The 15,820-nt window shown below is 70.8% G+C and overlaps 1 protein-coding gene across 17 annotated transcripts in view; it reads right to left on the reverse strand.

Moving 5' to 3' along the window:
• Window positions 1–15,443, reverse strand: part of FBRSL1 (fibrosin like 1) — a 43,606-nt gene extending 28,163 nt beyond the window's left edge. For 15 of the 17 annotated variants that reach the window (XM_036014882.1, XM_036014876.1, XM_036014875.1 and 12 more), the window contains exons 1-2: window positions 14,757–15,442; window positions 4,554–4,751 (exon numbers count right to left, since the gene is read on the reverse strand). In XM_036014882.1, coding sequence (XP_035870775.1) covers window positions 4,554–4,751; window positions 14,757–15,038 — 480 coding nt within the window. In that variant the 5' untranslated portion in view covers window positions 15,039–15,442. Of the gene's footprint in view, window positions 1–1,419; window positions 3,792–4,553; window positions 4,752–14,756 lie in introns of those variants that run through there. The other 2 variants (XM_036014884.1, XM_036014883.1) reach the window with 2 other exon arrangements.
• Window positions 15,444–15,820: the final 377 nt, after the last annotated feature.

Consider the following 15,820-nt stretch of genomic DNA (forward strand, 5'->3'; position numbering starts at 1 on the left):
CCCGTGTCCGTGCCCCCCACCGGCAGACAGACCCCAGGGGTCTTCAGTGAGCACCTGCGCGGTGCTGTCTCGGGGGCACCGTCCCGGTTCTGGCAGGACACGCCCCCACCCCGACAACCACCACAGCCACTGCTGTCACCCTCGCCTGTCACGGGCCGGGCAGGGACCAGGTGCTGTGCCAGGGCCCCGGTCCGCTCCCAGATATGCCCAACCTGCAGAAGGGGAGGTAGAGGCAGGGGCCCAGGTGGGGCCCGGGGAAGACACCCAGCGGAGCACGGCACTCGGGCCCCAGTCCCTACCCACGGCACCCCTGGGGCAGCAGGGGCTGCGCCCAGACCTGCAAGGCGCCCCTCCAAGACTCCTTCCATCCTCACAGCCGGGGCCATATTGGTCACGGGGCCAGAGCAGCTGCCAGGCCCAAACCTCTGCCGCCAGGGCCGCACGGCCGAGTCCCTCAGCCAACACAGCGGCTCATGTCTGAGATTCAGCCTCCAGCACTGCCTCACCGCCAGCCCACAGCAGACCCCGACGGCAGCTCCGGCCACGTGACAGCCTGTGCTGTCCCCGAGACACGAGCTGCATGGCGCCCCACAGCACGAGGGCTCCTGCCCCGCAGTCACCACCCCCAGGGACCCAGCACTGGGAGCCTGGGGCAGCTGTGGTCAGGGGCAGCCCTTCCGCTCTCCGGGAACTCGGCCCCTCACGCAGCCCGCAGCCGCGCAGGGAGCAGTGGCGGCTCAGGGCCCGCCCGCCCCAGGCTCAGAGGGGCGTCCCGGATGTGGATGAGGAGGGTGGCCCAGGCCCCGCTGTGGGGCCCCTGGGGCTCCGCCCTCTCCCCACCCTCTCCCCCACTGAGCGGCACTCAGGAGCCTTGGCCCAGGGCAGGGCCGCCTCGTCCCGCAGACCACAAGGTGGCAGGTCCGACTGCCGGTTGGGGAGCACACCTGGGTTCCGGGCCAGGCCCCTGGCTGGGGGGCACGCCTCCGAGAGGCAGCCAGTCAGTGTTTCTCACACTGACCTGTGTCTCCCTTTCTCCCTCCCTCCCCCTCTGAAAACCAAGTCTCTTTAAAAAAGGAAGGCAGGGCCGTGGCACCCACACCTGCCCTCAGGTGGCGCTCACTCGTCGCACGTGCGACTCAGGCCGGGCAGGGTCAGGGCTCGTACAGCGGCAGTCCCCCCTCCACCACTCCTGGGGCAGCGGTGTGAAGGCCAGGGTGGAAGCCCAAGGGCGGTGAGGGCGAGTGGAGACCCCAAGCCCACAGCACGCGGCTGCCCCTCACTGCTGGGCAGGGGGTAGGGGGGAGCAGGGGGGGCACGAATGAGGCGAGTCCAGGTGCACGGTCACTGGTCAGAGCACCACGCATGCACCCCCCCCCCCCCCCCCCCCCGTCCATGAAATCACAAACACCGATGCGGTTGTAAAAATAATGGCACGGCACTTTTTATTCTCTTTAATCAGAAAAATAGGCCCCAAGTCCCTGGGAAGCCCTGGGCTCCCCCAGGGCGTCGGGCTGCAGGGGGGACCCCACCCGGCGGGTCGGGACTGCCACAGGGCCAGGTCTTCATGGGCGAGCGAGGACGGGTGCCCCCGAGGGCAGGGTGGGCTCTGGACGGCCAGCACAGCCAGGAGGCACCGGCACACAGGGGCCCAGCGGGGGCCTGGCCGGGGCAGCCCAGGTGGCAAAGCAACTCCAAAAGGGGCTGACCCCTGCCCGGGGACCCCAAGATCTGGCAAGACCGAGCCGAGCCCCCGCCCCCCGCCCAGGGTTCTGGGTGCAGGCCTGCCCTGTGCCGGGGCGTCTGTAGTGTGAGGTCTGTCCCAACAGGGGACGTCCGGGGGGTGGGGGCCACAGTGGAAAGGCTGCAGAGGCCCGGGGCCCTGCGGACTCGGCGCAGAGCTGGGGGGCAGGCCCGGCGGGCTCCAGTGCTTGGCTACAGGGTGGTGGGGAGTCCTGGGAGAGACCCTCCTCGCTACCAGGAGCTTCCACTTGACCACAGGAGTCCCGAGTGCCCCCCCAGGGCCACCGGACCCTGGAGGTGGAGCGAAGGCGGGCAGGGCCTAGGCCCAGCTCCCGCTGGGCCCTGGTTCTGCCTGGGGGTGAAGGACACACACTGACCAGAGGAGGAGGGGCCCACGGCGGTCTACAGCTCACACACCACACCCACACACACACCCACTTGCACACCTGAGGCCAGCATGCACAGATGCCAACGTTCGAGGACACGTGGCACTTCAGAGGCACAGAGACAGAGGGACCCCCGGCAGCCACTCCCCTCGGGGCGTGCACGTCACAGAGAGGCGGGCATGGGGAGGGGGCGGGCATGGTGGGAGGCACGGGGTCCGCGCCTTTCCCCCTGGCGCAGGTGGGCCTGGGGCCAGCGGCGGCCCAGCCGGGGCTCCCGCATCTGCACAGCCTCAGTCTCCGAGTGCACATGGCCTGGCCTGCCTGGAGGAGACCGACCAGCTGGCCGCACAGCCCAGGCCACAGGGTGAAGCGGCCACAGGCGGGCGGTCCAGACGGCGGGCATCAGGCTCCTGGGCTCACATAGGGGGCCTGGCGGGCCACCGAGGGGGTGGAGGATCGAGTCCGCCGTGACCGCAGGGACCAGCAGGGGCGGCCCAGGCCCGGGGGTGCGGGCTGGGGCTGGCGGCCCTGCGCCAGGTCCAGGAGGGACCGCCGCCGTGGCTGGCTCAGGGGCCCCAGGAGTGGCCGGCGGGGCGGGGTGGGCTGTCCCAGCAGCGAGGGGCGCTTGGGGATGGGGAGCAAAGGCTGGGGCTTGCGGGGCGGGCTCGGGCCCAGAAGTGACTGCAGGGGCTGGCTGGGCTGCTTGGGGGGCAGGAGGGGCTTTCGCCGGCAGTTCTGTTCTGAGCCCAGCAGCGGCCGCTTGGGCGGGTGAGGCTGTTCGGGTCCCATGAGCGGCTGCTTCTGGTGGCGCGGCTGCGTGGAGCTCAGCAGCGAAGGTTTGGGGGGGCCGTGCTTCTCCGGGGCCTCAACTGCCTGCTGGGGCTGACGGAGGCCCAGCAGGGACCGCTGGGGGCGGCTGGGCTGGCCCAGGAGGGACCTCCGGGGCTGGCTCGGGGCCGGGAGCGCCTGCGGGGGGCAGCAGCACTGGCCCGAGAAGGAGCTGCAGGGCCGGCGGCGGGGACGCAGCGTGAGGAGTGACCGGGGGGGTTGGCAGCAGGGGCAGTGGGCGGGCGGGGACTGCAGGGGCCCACACTGCTCTCCGGAGGATGCCCTGCTGGGCTGGCTGTGCAGACACGGGGCCACGCAGGACCACGCGGGCCAGCAGTGGTGCCAGAGGGCCAGCAGGGAGCGCAGAGGGCGGCAGAGGTGGCAGGGGGCCGGGGGGGAGCGTGGGGGGCGGCAGAGGTGGCAGGGGGCCGGGGGGGAGCGTGGGGGGCGGCAGTGCTGTCTGGGGCCCAGGAGCGCCCACTGGGGCCTGTAGGGCTGAGCCAGGAGCGACCGCTGGGGCCGGCTGTGCTGATCTGGGGCTGGAAGCAGCCGCTGGGGCCGACAGGGCCGACCCGGGCCCAGAAGTGACCGCCGGGGCCGGCAGGGCTGACCTGGGCCCAGAAGAGACCGCTGGGGCGCGCTGCGGTGACCCGGGAGTGGCTGCTGGGGCTGGCAGGGCTGCCCGGGGTCCGGGACCGCCGGGCTGGGCTGGCAGCGCTGACACGGGGCTGGGAGTGACCCCTGGGGCTGGCTGGGCTGGAGCTGCTGCGGGCGCTGGGCCGGGCCGGTCTGGTCCCAGGGGTTGGCTGGGAGCGGCCCCCCTTCTGGGGAGCACACCTGCATGGAAGAAAGAGCACGTGTCCACCTGGGCCAGTGTGCCTGCAGACCCCCCGTCCAGCCCGGCCCAGACATGCGGCCCCGCACCAGCAGCCCGGCCCCCGGGGGCAGGAGGGGAACGTGAGACACGGGGCGGGGGTGGGGGGGACCCTCCCTGAGAGAAGGCGCAGACGGGTGAGCCCCGAAGGGAGGAGCAGCTGCCGTGCGGAGCCGGCCACACCCGGACAGGGCCCTGGCCACGCTCCGCTCTGGGAGGACGCCCTGGCCGGGCCAGCAGGGCCTGGGCACCCCCGAGGACGGCCCCTCCCACCAGCTGCAAGCCCCCAGGCGGGGCAGGCCTGCTCCCGTGCCCAGACCGCCGGCCCTCGCCCCTGCCCCCACACTGCGTTTCAGTTTGGCAGACGGAGCCCCGGCGCGGGGCAGACACACCGGGTGCCCAGGGGTGGCGGAGCCTGACGGACGCGGCGGGGAGGCGGGGCCAGCCTGTCGGCGGTGCACCTGGGGCCCTGCTGAGCACACCCCGCCCCACTCCTGGTCCCGGCCTGCTCCGGCCTCGCTCCGGCCGTGACCCGCCCGGCAGGCCTCGGGCTCCCAGTGGGTGCCATGGCCCCAGGCCACCTCTGCCCCCACCCCGGCCCCACGACGACGGGGCGCGTCGCCCGGCAGGCCCAGGTGCCGACGGGTGGTGCCCAGGTGCCGGTGTGCCCCAAGGGCACGGCGGGGAGGGCGCGGAGCCTGTGGATGGGGCTGCCCGGCACTCACCTGCTGGGCGGGCTGCAGCGGGGCCTTCCTCCCCTGCTCGCAGGGCGGCTCCAGGTCCTGCTCGGGGCTGCCCGCCTCCAGGGCCCGGCCGTTCTCGCTCGGCTCTGCAGACGGGCAGGCTTCCGCCTCTCGGGGCTTCTTGGCGAGGCGGCGCTCCCACTTCTCCCTCCGCTCGTGCGGCTTCAGGGCCATGTCCTTCTGCGGAGGAGGCAGGACAGCGCCGGTGAGGGGGCGGTGACTCGGCCGCACACACCGTCCCACCAGTGACGGGACCGCCTCGAGTCCCGGGCAGGCAGCAGCACCCACCCGGGAGGTCACACCCAGGCAGGAGCCCCCCACCCCATGCTGGGAGGGCCACACGGGAGGGGAAGGGGGGAGGTGACGGCCCAAGGGGCCAGGTGGGTGTGGGCAGCGCCGGGGCTCGGGAGAGTGATGGTGGGGGGGCGGGGGGGCGGAAGGCCTCCTCCGGGAGCCCCTCGGTCTGCACGGAGCCCCTCAGCCCAGCCCTTCCCAGGGCTGCCCCTCGGGTTCCTCAGAAGGGCCACCCCTGCATAGCTGGCCACAGGCGGGGACGTCCCTGGCCCTGAGCCGCCCGCGTGGGCTCACCCACCCCAGGCCACGAAGCCCGGCATCCTGCTGCTGCACAGGCCTGGCTCAGGAAAGCGGCCCCGCCTCAGCCAGGTGTGCCCGTCTGCGCGGATGCTGGGCCCCCCCCGGAGCAGGAACCTGTGCCTGCCTCGCTCGCCGCGGCCCTGGTGCCCAGAGCAGGAACTGACACACCGCGGGCGTTTACTGGGCACGTGGCACCGACCCCACTCCAGCCTCCCTCGCACCACCACGCGCGGACCCTGCCATGCGGAGCTGGTCCTGGCTGCCCCCGCCCCCGCACCGTGCTCAGAGCCCCACGAGGCCTCGGGCTGCCGTGGCGCTGCCACCCACCGGTCTCTCGCTTGGGTCCAGGGGGCTGGGGGGTGGGCGGAGTCAGCTCCTGGACTGCAGAAGAGCAAGGCCTGGAGGGCGGTGACGGCACACCCACCCACGGCTGAACCGCCGCGTCACGTCTAGGCGGCACCCTCCCACCCACGGGAAGTGTCCTGGCGATGCCCTCACACCTTCGCAGGAGGTGTTTCCCGAGGGTCTCAGGGGCCCTGGCCAGAGCGGCCAGCAGTGCCAGCGGCAGCCTCTCCCAAAGCTGGCTCCTGCCCTCGGGCGGGAGGAGGGACCGGTGTCCTCCTCTGTGGGGGTCTCCAGCGTGGAAGCGGGGGCAGGAATGCGCGGTGCTTGCCGACAGGCCCTCTGACCCAGCTCCAGCAGCTGCCTTGAGACGCCCCTACGCCCCTCCGTCCACTCTCAGAGGGGCCACAAGGCTGCCCGGGCTAACCTTCCAGGCAGAGGACCCCCACGACTGTGACCCCAGCCCAGGAGCGACCGTGCACAACTGTAGGGTGACCGGCCCCCCTCCCGGCCCTGCACGGGGGGGCCCACAGACCCTGCCCCTCTCAGGGCGGACACTGCACTCCTAGGGTTTTCCCAGCAGCTTCAGGAGGAGCACGACCCACGGCCACGCGGACCCAGGTCTCGATGGCACTGGGACACCTGCACTACCTCTCATGGTGGGGGCCTGGGGCACCCCGGCCCTCTGGCCCACGTCGACGTCCTGTGGGTGCACCCTCCTGCGTGGGGGGCTCCTCCTGTACCCCTGCTCCCTCCGCACGCCCACTGAGGGGCAAGGGGAAAACAGAGGAGACCGGACCCATCGGCAAGGCTGGGGACCACCCCCACCCCGTGGAAGCTCACTCCCAGCCTGGAATCCGGTCCCCAAGGGCGACCCAGGCGGCGGTCTGCGCCGCAGGGCCCTGCGCTCGGCCCCGCCGGCTCCCACACCAGCAGTGGGAGGAGCCCAGCGTCTCGTGTGCACAGCACATCGTCCCCACACTCGGCCCCGGGGCACCCACAGGTGCCTGCACACGGGCACAGCCTGTCTCCACCCGCGGGGGCCTCTCTCCCTGCGCCCTGGCCCCATGGACCCCCGCCCACAGCATCCAACTGGAAGAGAGCACCGGCTGTGTGCCCACTCAGCTCCCGGTACTGGGCACCAGGAGAGTGCTCACGACACCCACGTGCGCGAGAGCGGCACCCGTGGGGACACAGAGGGACGAGGCCCCTTCGCGCAGCTGGGCAGGAGCCAGGGCAGAGCGTGAGGAGGCCCCGAGGCGGTGTGGGGGGGGGCCCTCCAGGCAGGTGGGAGGCGCTGCCTGGGGCTCCCAGTGCTGACAAGGCCTCGAGTCCGCTCTGCGTCTTCCCCGGGCCACCCTGTCTGGACTCCCGGGCCCCCGAGGGGCAGGCCCCCTTTTACAGGAAGCCACCCACGCCGAGGACAGGGCAGGAGCCCTGCGCTTCCAGAGCGCGTGAAACCAAGCCCCGGCGGCCAGCCCAGGGCAGCTGCGGCCTGAGCCCTGGGGTGAGGGCAGGGCCGTCCCTGACTGCCAGGAGGTGACCAAAGGACCGGGTGTGTGTCTGGATGTGTCCACCCCTCGGGCCAGGCGGCTGGGCAGGGTCTGCTCTCTGACAAGCACCTGTGGAACAGGAGCCGCCCGGACACGCCCCGCAGCCCGGAGGGCCGCGGCCTCCACCTCAGCAGCACGCCCACCCGCCCCACTGCAGTCGAGAGGACGCCCCGGCCCAGATTCGCAGCGTCCGTCCGTCCGTCCGTGAGCCGGAAACAACGAGAGAGACCCAAGACCCGAGGCATCGGTGCCCGAACCTCTGGTCTGATGCGGTCCCGCTTGTCCTGGCCGCAGCCAGACGCCCTCGCTTCCCCTGGCCAGAGGCCAAGGGCCACAGCGCAGGCGAGGCCCCAGGGCAGCGGCCCGGCAAACGGCAGAAGCGGGGCGGGGGAGCTGCCGGCCCCCGGCTGCGGCAGAGGGTGACAGTGCGGGCCTTGTGCCACTGGAGGGGACAGTGAGACCACAGCCCCCTCCACGCCGGCACCCCTGCGGCCGGCCCACCACCCTAACCTGCAAGGCTGGGCTCAAACTACCCCGCCGACCACAGCACCCCAGCCCTGGCCCACCTTCCGAGAGCTGCCCAGGGAGCACGGAGCACCCCACAGGGACACCCTCCCTGGGGGTGTCCCAAGAGGGCACCCCACCCCTCAGAGGGACTGCTTGCCTGGGACTGAGGGTTCCTGGACACGGAACTGACAGAGCTAAAATCAGGAGTCCCTCCTGGACCCACGTGCCAGAAGCCAAGATGGGGGGGGGTCCCCTCTGCCTAGCCCAACGCCCAGCCCAGGTCCCAGAAGGCCCCCACCCCGACCAGCACGGACCCCTGTGCCCCAGCGTGGGGAGGCTGTGCAGTGGCCCCCAACTGCACTGTGGGGACAGCACAGCTGGTGCCCACACCTGCCCACATTCCCCCTTCCCCCACCCCCAAAAGAGGCCCGGGGTGCACTGACGCCCAGATAAGACACCCTGTCCCAGAGGCCCCTTGCTCCCCCACTGGCACGTGGCTGTCACACTGCCGCAGAGGACTGGCCCCGAGGAGGCCGCGCGGACACCTCAGCTGCCCCGGAAGCTTCTGGATCCCACCTCACCTCCGTCTCCTGCTGGCTCCCACAATTCTCCTCGAGGACCCGCCACTGAGAGCCGCACTGACCACCCAGGCCACCCTCTGATGCACACTCAGCTGGGATGACAGTCCCGCCGCTGTCCCGACAGGTTGTGAAGTCAGTCCCCACCCCTGCCAGCCGTTCACCCCGACACGACACTGGGCCCACAGCCCAGCCCCCGACGTGCCAGCCGAGGGTCCCTGCTCCCCTGCATCCGGGGACCTGCAGAGCTGCCGCTCAGCGGCCAGGTACAGGGGGCTAACAGGGCTGCAGGCCTGCCTTGCTCGCTGGGGGGGCTGCCTGGGGTGGGGGGGCTGTCTCAGGGGGTGGAGGGCAGACAGAAAGAAGCCACAGGACCAAGCAGCCCAGAGGGGGCCGCCTCGTCCCCCCCACCACACCCTGTGCGGAGTCCTGGTCTGGGAGCAGGCCCTGGGCCCCCGGGCGCTGTGGGAAGGCGCGGCCCTGGCCAGGCTGGTCGCTCTGCGCCCGTGGGGCCAAGTCTCGAGCTGGTGTGCCTCCGAGGTCACCTGCAGGCCGAGGCTGGGCGGGTGGGCCCTGCCCCTCTGCCCTGGGCCCCCGAGCCCAGGCCCAGGTGCAGTGCAGGCCACGCCCCGAGCCTGGTTCCTGTCCTGCCCCTCGCCAGCCCAGTCGACAGAAAGGGACCCCACGCCCGTGCCTCAGCTTCCTCGTCTACACAGTGGGAAGAGCACAGCTCCCGCTGCAGGGGCTGCTGGGGGGATGAGGTCGGCCAACACCTCACCTGTGCAGAGACACTGCACATCTGCCCCGACCTTGACCCTGTCGCCTGGTTTCCAATTCCGTGACTCTGGGCATCGGCCAGACCTGGCTACCCCGTCCCTGCTCCCTCCCGGCTGTGGGTCTCACCCCAACAGGTGAGCGGTTCCCCCCGACCCTCGACACCAGGGGGCCCTCCCTTGTCTGGGGCCCACAGGTCAGTGGCGCGGCTCTCCGCCCACCACCTGTGCAGGGCCCTGGTGGCAGCGCCCGCCCACAGTGCTGCTCCGAGGAGGAAGCAGGGCCAGGTCACAGGGACAGCTCACTGGACGGGGGTCTGGGCCGAGTGGCCTCAGCTTTCTGCCAGGGGGTCCTGCCCCATGTATGGGCACACATGCTCCTCACACAGGCATATACACCTGCACAGGCACACACGCACGTGCACGTCCCATGCACACACGCACGTGCACACGTGCTGCTCCTGGGAGGTGAGGCCGGGGCTGCACTCCAGAGTTTGGGACCAGCTCTCCCCGACGGCACCTTCAGGCAGAGCCCGGCCCAGAGTCCGGGAGAGGAATGGGGATAAAGCGACTCGGGCCCGCCAGGGCACCAGGACCACCGGCACGTGGAACTGGAACCAGGCACCACGCCTGCATGGGGTCTCCAGCCCCAGCCCCCCAGGGAGCAAGCGCCAGCAGTTCCCCGCGGCCCCGCTCCGGCCCGCCAACCCGAACACCCCACAGGACACCGCCACCCTCCTCCGAGGGCCCCTGCCAGGAGCCTCCCCCGGGGCGCCCAGGGCTGTCAGGACAGCCGCCACCTCTCACGGGTACCTGCTGGCCAGGCAACCCCTCTGCCTCCACAAGCCGCGGAGGCACCAGGCCCACCCCGTCGGTGCTCAGTGAACACTCAGGGATTCCGGAGGCAGGTCAGAGTGAGCCTGCTGGCCAGCGGTCCCTTCCCCGGGCCCAGCAACACCACGCGTGAGCACGGCCTGCCCCAGGGCCTCCAACGCACGGCCCCAACGAGCGGGTGGCAGGACAGTCGGGGGAGAGGCGCAGCCGCAGGCGGGAGGCTCTGCGCTGCTGGTCCCGGGTTCCCTTCCTCCCCACCACCTGCCCCTCCCCCCGCCCCCCTGGGAACTGGGCGCCAGCGAGCGGGGCTGGACACAGGGCCCGCAGCTCTCCCCGTGCGGAGAGGGTCAGTGGCTCCAGGGCCCAGGCGGAGACGCAGCACGACCCGCCCGCATGAGGCCACGTACGGGCGTGCGGCACGGCCGCCCCTGCAGACCACCTTCGCCGAGGAACACGGCGCCCAAACCGCAGCTCTGGTGCTGGCCAGGCAGCCCGAAGCGAGGCTGCCACACAGCTGGCAGGGCTGGTCCTGCGAGCCAGGGGCAGCCTGACACCACCCGCCCATGAGGCCAGCCCAGCTGCCTCCTGGGCAGGACAGCGTCCATCCGTGTGAAGAGATGCACACCCCAAGTCGAGGGGAGCAGGAGAGGCTCACCGGAGGGGGCCTCAGGACATGAAAGGAGGGACCCCGGGACCCGGGAGGACCACCCGCTGCCCAGGTGCAACCCCGGTGGGGTGGCAACCAACCAGGACACAGTGGGACACGCGGTCGGATGGGCGGGGAACACACAGGCCCTCCGTCAGCGGGAACGGCCCCGGCACCACGGCTCAGAAGGGTGACCGCCTCCCCACTTACCAGCACCCTAAAAAAAGGGCACACGGATGCCCCAGGTCTCGGAGTTTCCGTCAGAAAATCACCACAGGCACCGCAAGGTTCCAGGTGGGAGAGGTACCTGTGAGCAACCCGACACCACCAGGTCCTCAGGGAGACAAAGGACGGAGTCTGACCTGCTGCGGACCAGAGCCCCGAGGACAGGCCGGGAGGGGCCCTCGGAGCCCAGATGCAAGGGTTACACGCATCCTGCCAGGGGCCAGGGAGAGTCTGACCCCCACCTGGGGGAGGCAAGAGAGTAAGCTGCTCGACGCTCGGGGAGAGAACCTCTGAGCGAGGGCAGGGCAGAGGATACGGGGGGCGGGCCGGGTGGGCACAGCGGGGCCAGGATAGCCCACAGTTGCTGGGTGGGAAGCTTAGTGCCGGAGGGACACAGGCAGGGCCAGCTCGGTGGGCTCCCGAGCGCGGCTGCCCCCGGGGCGGGACGGCAGGAGTGACCACCCGCCTGGGCGGCAGCTGGTCTGCACAGGGGACACAGGAGGTTGGGCCCACCTGGGGGCTCCAGGGAGCAGCCCCGCCGAGTGTGGCCGAGGGACAAGGCATAAGCCTGCCGCCCGCAGGCAAGGGGGGCCCGGCGCCTGCAGGGGCGGGACGGGTCAGGGCCGGGAGCACAGAGGGAACACGCGGGAGACACAGACCGGAGGGAGGAGGTGGGGACCCACAAAGGTCCCAACGGGCTTGCCCACATGCCCAGGCAGGGCCCCAACGCCCACACACACACACAGACATACCGCCACACACATGCACACACACAGCACACAAAGACACAGGCTGTGGACCTGCAGCTCCACCCAGAAACCAGGAGCAGGGCAGAGGGAAGCTGGACTGTGCCCACGGGACCCCACTCACCTCGACGCTCAGCTTCCCGAGCACTGTCCCCCGGGTGCCCGCTCAGCAGGGGGAGGAAGTGGGGACGCAGCCAGATCTGCCACCCTCCCTGGCAGCAGGTGCTGGGGCGCCATGCGAGCGGCAGACAGGGAAACTGAGGCCCAGAGGCCATAGCGCTATGCACACGGCATCCAGCCACAGTGAAGCAGAGGGATGGGCTGGGGTGAGAGCCCGGGAGATAGTCCTTGCCCACCCACATGTGCCCGGGGCGGACGCGTCAGCCAGCCAGCAAACACAGGGCCACGGCACCTCCACGGCCCGCCATGCCACGTGAGCACTCACCCTATGGCCCCACCCCCGACAGCAGACGTGTGCTGATGGGGGGAGACACGGCAGACCCCCGAGCCTGTGCGGCCAGGGCTCTGCAGACCAGTGTGGGCGCCCACGGCTCGGAGAGGCAGGAGGCCAAGGCGTGTGGGCACCTGCCGCCCTGCCTGCAGCCGCACACCCTGCTCGGGGCAGGTGCCTCCCAGGGGCGTCCGGAGGACACGGCCCCGTGCAGGGGAGAGCTCACAGACCCAAGGGGGCCCACCCTGGGCCTCACTTCCTTGCCCAGAGCTCGAGGCCGTCGGTGACAGTGTGGGGACCCCCGCCCACGCTCCCACCCCACAGTCCGTGAAACTGCTGCTGCCCCGAGGGAACGGCAACACCCACATCGGCCACGCGATGGCTCTGCTTTCTCCTGCGGGGGGTGCCCCTTGGAGGAGCAGCTCCCACAGCTGTGCTGAGGGTCCCGGGCTTGGGGCCGCACCCCGCCCCGTGACTGCAGAGTGCCCCTTTCTCGGGGCCTCCATCCCCGTCTGAAGAGCAGGAGGCAGCCTGGGGGCCATGCCCTGTGGCAGAGGCTTCTCCACGGCTGGCTCTCCTCGCTGAGCCTGACCACCCGTGCTCTCAGCCTCTAATGAGGAGCGGGCTGGGCACACGGCCCGTGGGTCACGGCCCCCACAGGCGGCCTGACATGTGCTCAGGCTTCCACACACTGGCTGGCGGGGCCAGCTCCCAGCTCTTGCCACTCCCAGCCAAGGGTCCCCTGGGGCCTCAGACACACCCACACTCCGAGCCAGGCCACGCCCAGGGCCCCCTCCTCAGCCACAGCACATCCCGGACTGCCTGCAGTGTCTGCAGGCCTCAGCAGAAGTGGCCGTGACCCTCTCAGCCACCCGGGGGCAGGGGCTCACCCTTCCTCAGGGACAGATACGGGTGCATGTGGTTGGGGGTCAGGGAGCTGTCTTGGGTAGGGGGGTGAGGGCAGGAGAATGGGGAGGTCTCTCTAGGGCATGGAGGTCTGTCCCCCGGGGCGAGGGGACAGGGAATGTGCTTGGGCTACGGGGGCGCGGGGCCTCGACTCGCAGCACTGGGCCTCCATGCGCCCACCTGTGCAGGGGACAGGCACTCACTGCACGCCAGCCGCCCCCAGGAACGTCTGGGGGAACCACTACACTTCAGCGAGAAGTGAAGCCACGCCAGCGTGCCAACCTAGAGGTCACGACCTGCGCAGAAGCCCAGCACTCCCCATACCAGGCAGACCCTCCCAGCTCAAAAGGGCAGAGAAAGGCTCGTGGAGCAGCCTGGGGTGGCACAGCCGAGGCCCCTGGGAGCCCACAGAACTCCCCCAAACCAAGGCTGCACTTTCGGGGCCACAGAGGCGGGAGGGGCACAGCCAGAGCCTCTGCGGGCCCCAGAGGGACCCCACAGGCTCGGGGCTCACTGACAACCCTACGGTCCACCTTCCCCAAACCCGGCCTCCCCCTCACTCGGCCACTTGCTGACTCCACAGCGGCCACCTGAGACAGAGGTGGAGCCCAGCCACTTCTAGCTCACAAGCGTGGTGTGGACAGCCACCCAACAGAGCAGCAGCCCGCTGGAGCGAGTGGGTCGCAGGCAGCTTCAGGGAGAGAGGAGATTGGCGGGAAGGAGCGTGTGTGCAATAAATACCACAGGGGTCAACAGTGGAGGAAGGAAGGATGCCTGCCATTTGCTCCCAGACCTGAGGTTGCCCAACTGTGGCCCAGGCAGAGGCCGGGGCAGAGGCCGAGAGGGGCCGGCAATGCTGGTCGAGACAGTGCTGGGTGGAAGACGCCAGTTGGAAGAAGGGCGGTGTCACCACCCTCAGGGGCTGCAGGGAAGGGCCCGGCTCATGCGAAGGCAGAACACGCAGCCCTGGGCCCCTCTTCCCAGCACAGGGCTGAGGCACCGCCACCACACCACACAGAAGCAGCGTCTCAGCCAGGACCCCGGGGCCCGGGAACCACCCGAGGCCCCGCAAACGTGCACGACAGAAGACCCCGGGGCTGTGGGGTGTGTTCCAGCTCCAAGGCAGTGCCCCACCTGTGCGCCTGCCTTGCCCGGGGGGAAAGCAGCAAACCTGCCTCTGAGCCACCTCCCCCTGCCGCCTGCACCTGACCCCGAGCTCTCCGAAGACCGGGCAGGATCATAGGGAGAGGGCTCCCTGCGGGGACCCGAGGTCTGGGAACCCCTGTCCCAAGGCTCAGACTCTGAGATGGGGGGAGGCATCATAGCCAATGGCCTCCAAGCCCCAGGAAAAAAGAGGGAGCTGTTAACTGGGTGATCTCTGGCACCCCAAGCAGAGCAGATGCTGGTCCCTCAAAGTAAGTGCTGCATGGGCCCCTAAGGGTGGAGGTTCCCAGGACCCCAGGGGCTCGTCAGCACCTCCGCTCAGGCCAGCTTCCCACACACCCCACTCGCCAACTTTCTGACAGTACACGTTTCCCTCTCCACTCACGGGGACCCAGACAAGCAGGGCAGTATTTGCTCAGCAAATATTGTCCATGATAAGTCGGCCAGACAAGCAATATTTGTTGTCATCCTGTTAACTATGCTGCAAGCAGCAGTCTAAACAGAAACCTCAAGGGGAAGAGAAGGAACAGGAAGAACCTCGATGTAGCTATTTTATCACCGCCTCCACCAAGTCCAGCGGCGCACACCTCCCTGGCACACCCTGAGCCCAAATAAGTGATACTTTGGCTACAAAAACACAATTGGGAAGACTGTGCAGCCGCGGATCCCCTTTGGGTAGTGTAACTTAGAGATTTTTTTCCCCAGCAGTTCGATGCAAACACCCGTGCACCAGCTGCTGGATGCTGAGACCTCCAGCAGCGACCCGCCAGGGGCGCAGGATGCGGCCGGGGAGCCCTGAGGAGTATGTGTGCCTACACCCAAGGGCTGGCGTTTCCAGGGGAGCCCCGCCCGGCCGCCCCACCTACCTCCAAGGCCTCCAGCGTGCTGAAGCTGGCGATGGCAAAGCCGTCGATGACCTCCTCCTCCTGCGAGCTGGACTCGCGGCGGCGGCGGCGCGGGGGACGCGCGGCGGCAGGGGCACGGGGCGGGGGCGCGCGGGGCAGGCCGGCGTTCTCCTTGCCGGGCCCGGGCTCGGGCTCGTCCCCCGACGAGGCGCTCCGGTCGCGGGCGTCGCGGGCCGCTTCTCGGCGCCGGCCGCGGTCCCGCTGCGCGCGCGAGCGCCGGCTCTGGCGGACCTTGGCCTCCATGGCGCGCGGTGACCTTGCGGCCGCGCCGTCGGGTTTCCGCTGCCGCTGCGCTACGCGTGGCCGCCGGGCTCAGTGCGGGCCGCGCGGGCTCGGACGCTGGGCGGCGGCGGGCGGCGGGCCGGGCCGGGCATACCGCGCGGGGAGCCCTCAAACCCGGGCCCGGCGCGGCCTGGGAGCCCCGGCGCGGGCGGCCGCGCGCATCGGCGGGGCGGCCAGCGCTCAGCGGCCCCAGGCCGCCTCCTCGGGAGCGCGTCCCATGTGCGGCGGGAGGCGGGCGGCGGGCCGGGTGGGCGGTCTGGGCGCAGACTGGGTTGAGGCGCCTGGGATCGTGAGGCGGCGACGGCAGCGACGGGAACCAAAGCAGATAACAACTGACGTACTTCCGCCCGGCAGCCAGCGCCAGAGGAAGTAAGCGCTCCGGCAGAGTCCTGCGCGAGCCCCGCCCCGCCCTCGCCCCGCCCCGCCCAGGCCACGCCCAGGCTGCGCCCGCTCCTGCGGCCTAGCCACGCCCAGGCCCCACCCGCGCGCCGCCGGCCGCTCCCGCTAGCCCCGCCCCCGGCTGGCGAGGCCCCACCCCTTCAGGCCGGGGCCCGCCCTCTCTCGGCTCAGCCCTGCCCATCCCACTCCCCGTAAGCCCCGCCTCCCGGGGAGGGAAGCGGGACGCCGCGCCCCTTCACAGGGCCCGTTTAAGGGCCCGGGTGCGGGGTAAAAGGGTCTCCCTCCCGAGGAATGTTTACTTGAAAAGACGTGAGCGCGAAAGTGGTGGCCTCTCCAGCCAAACC

The sequence above is a fragment of the Phyllostomus discolor genome, chromosome 13 (genome assembly GCF_004126475.2).
Source record: "Phyllostomus discolor isolate MPI-MPIP mPhyDis1 chromosome 13, mPhyDis1.pri.v3, whole genome shotgun sequence".
Classification (NCBI taxonomy): Eukaryota; Metazoa; Chordata; class Mammalia; order Chiroptera; family Phyllostomidae; genus Phyllostomus; species Phyllostomus discolor.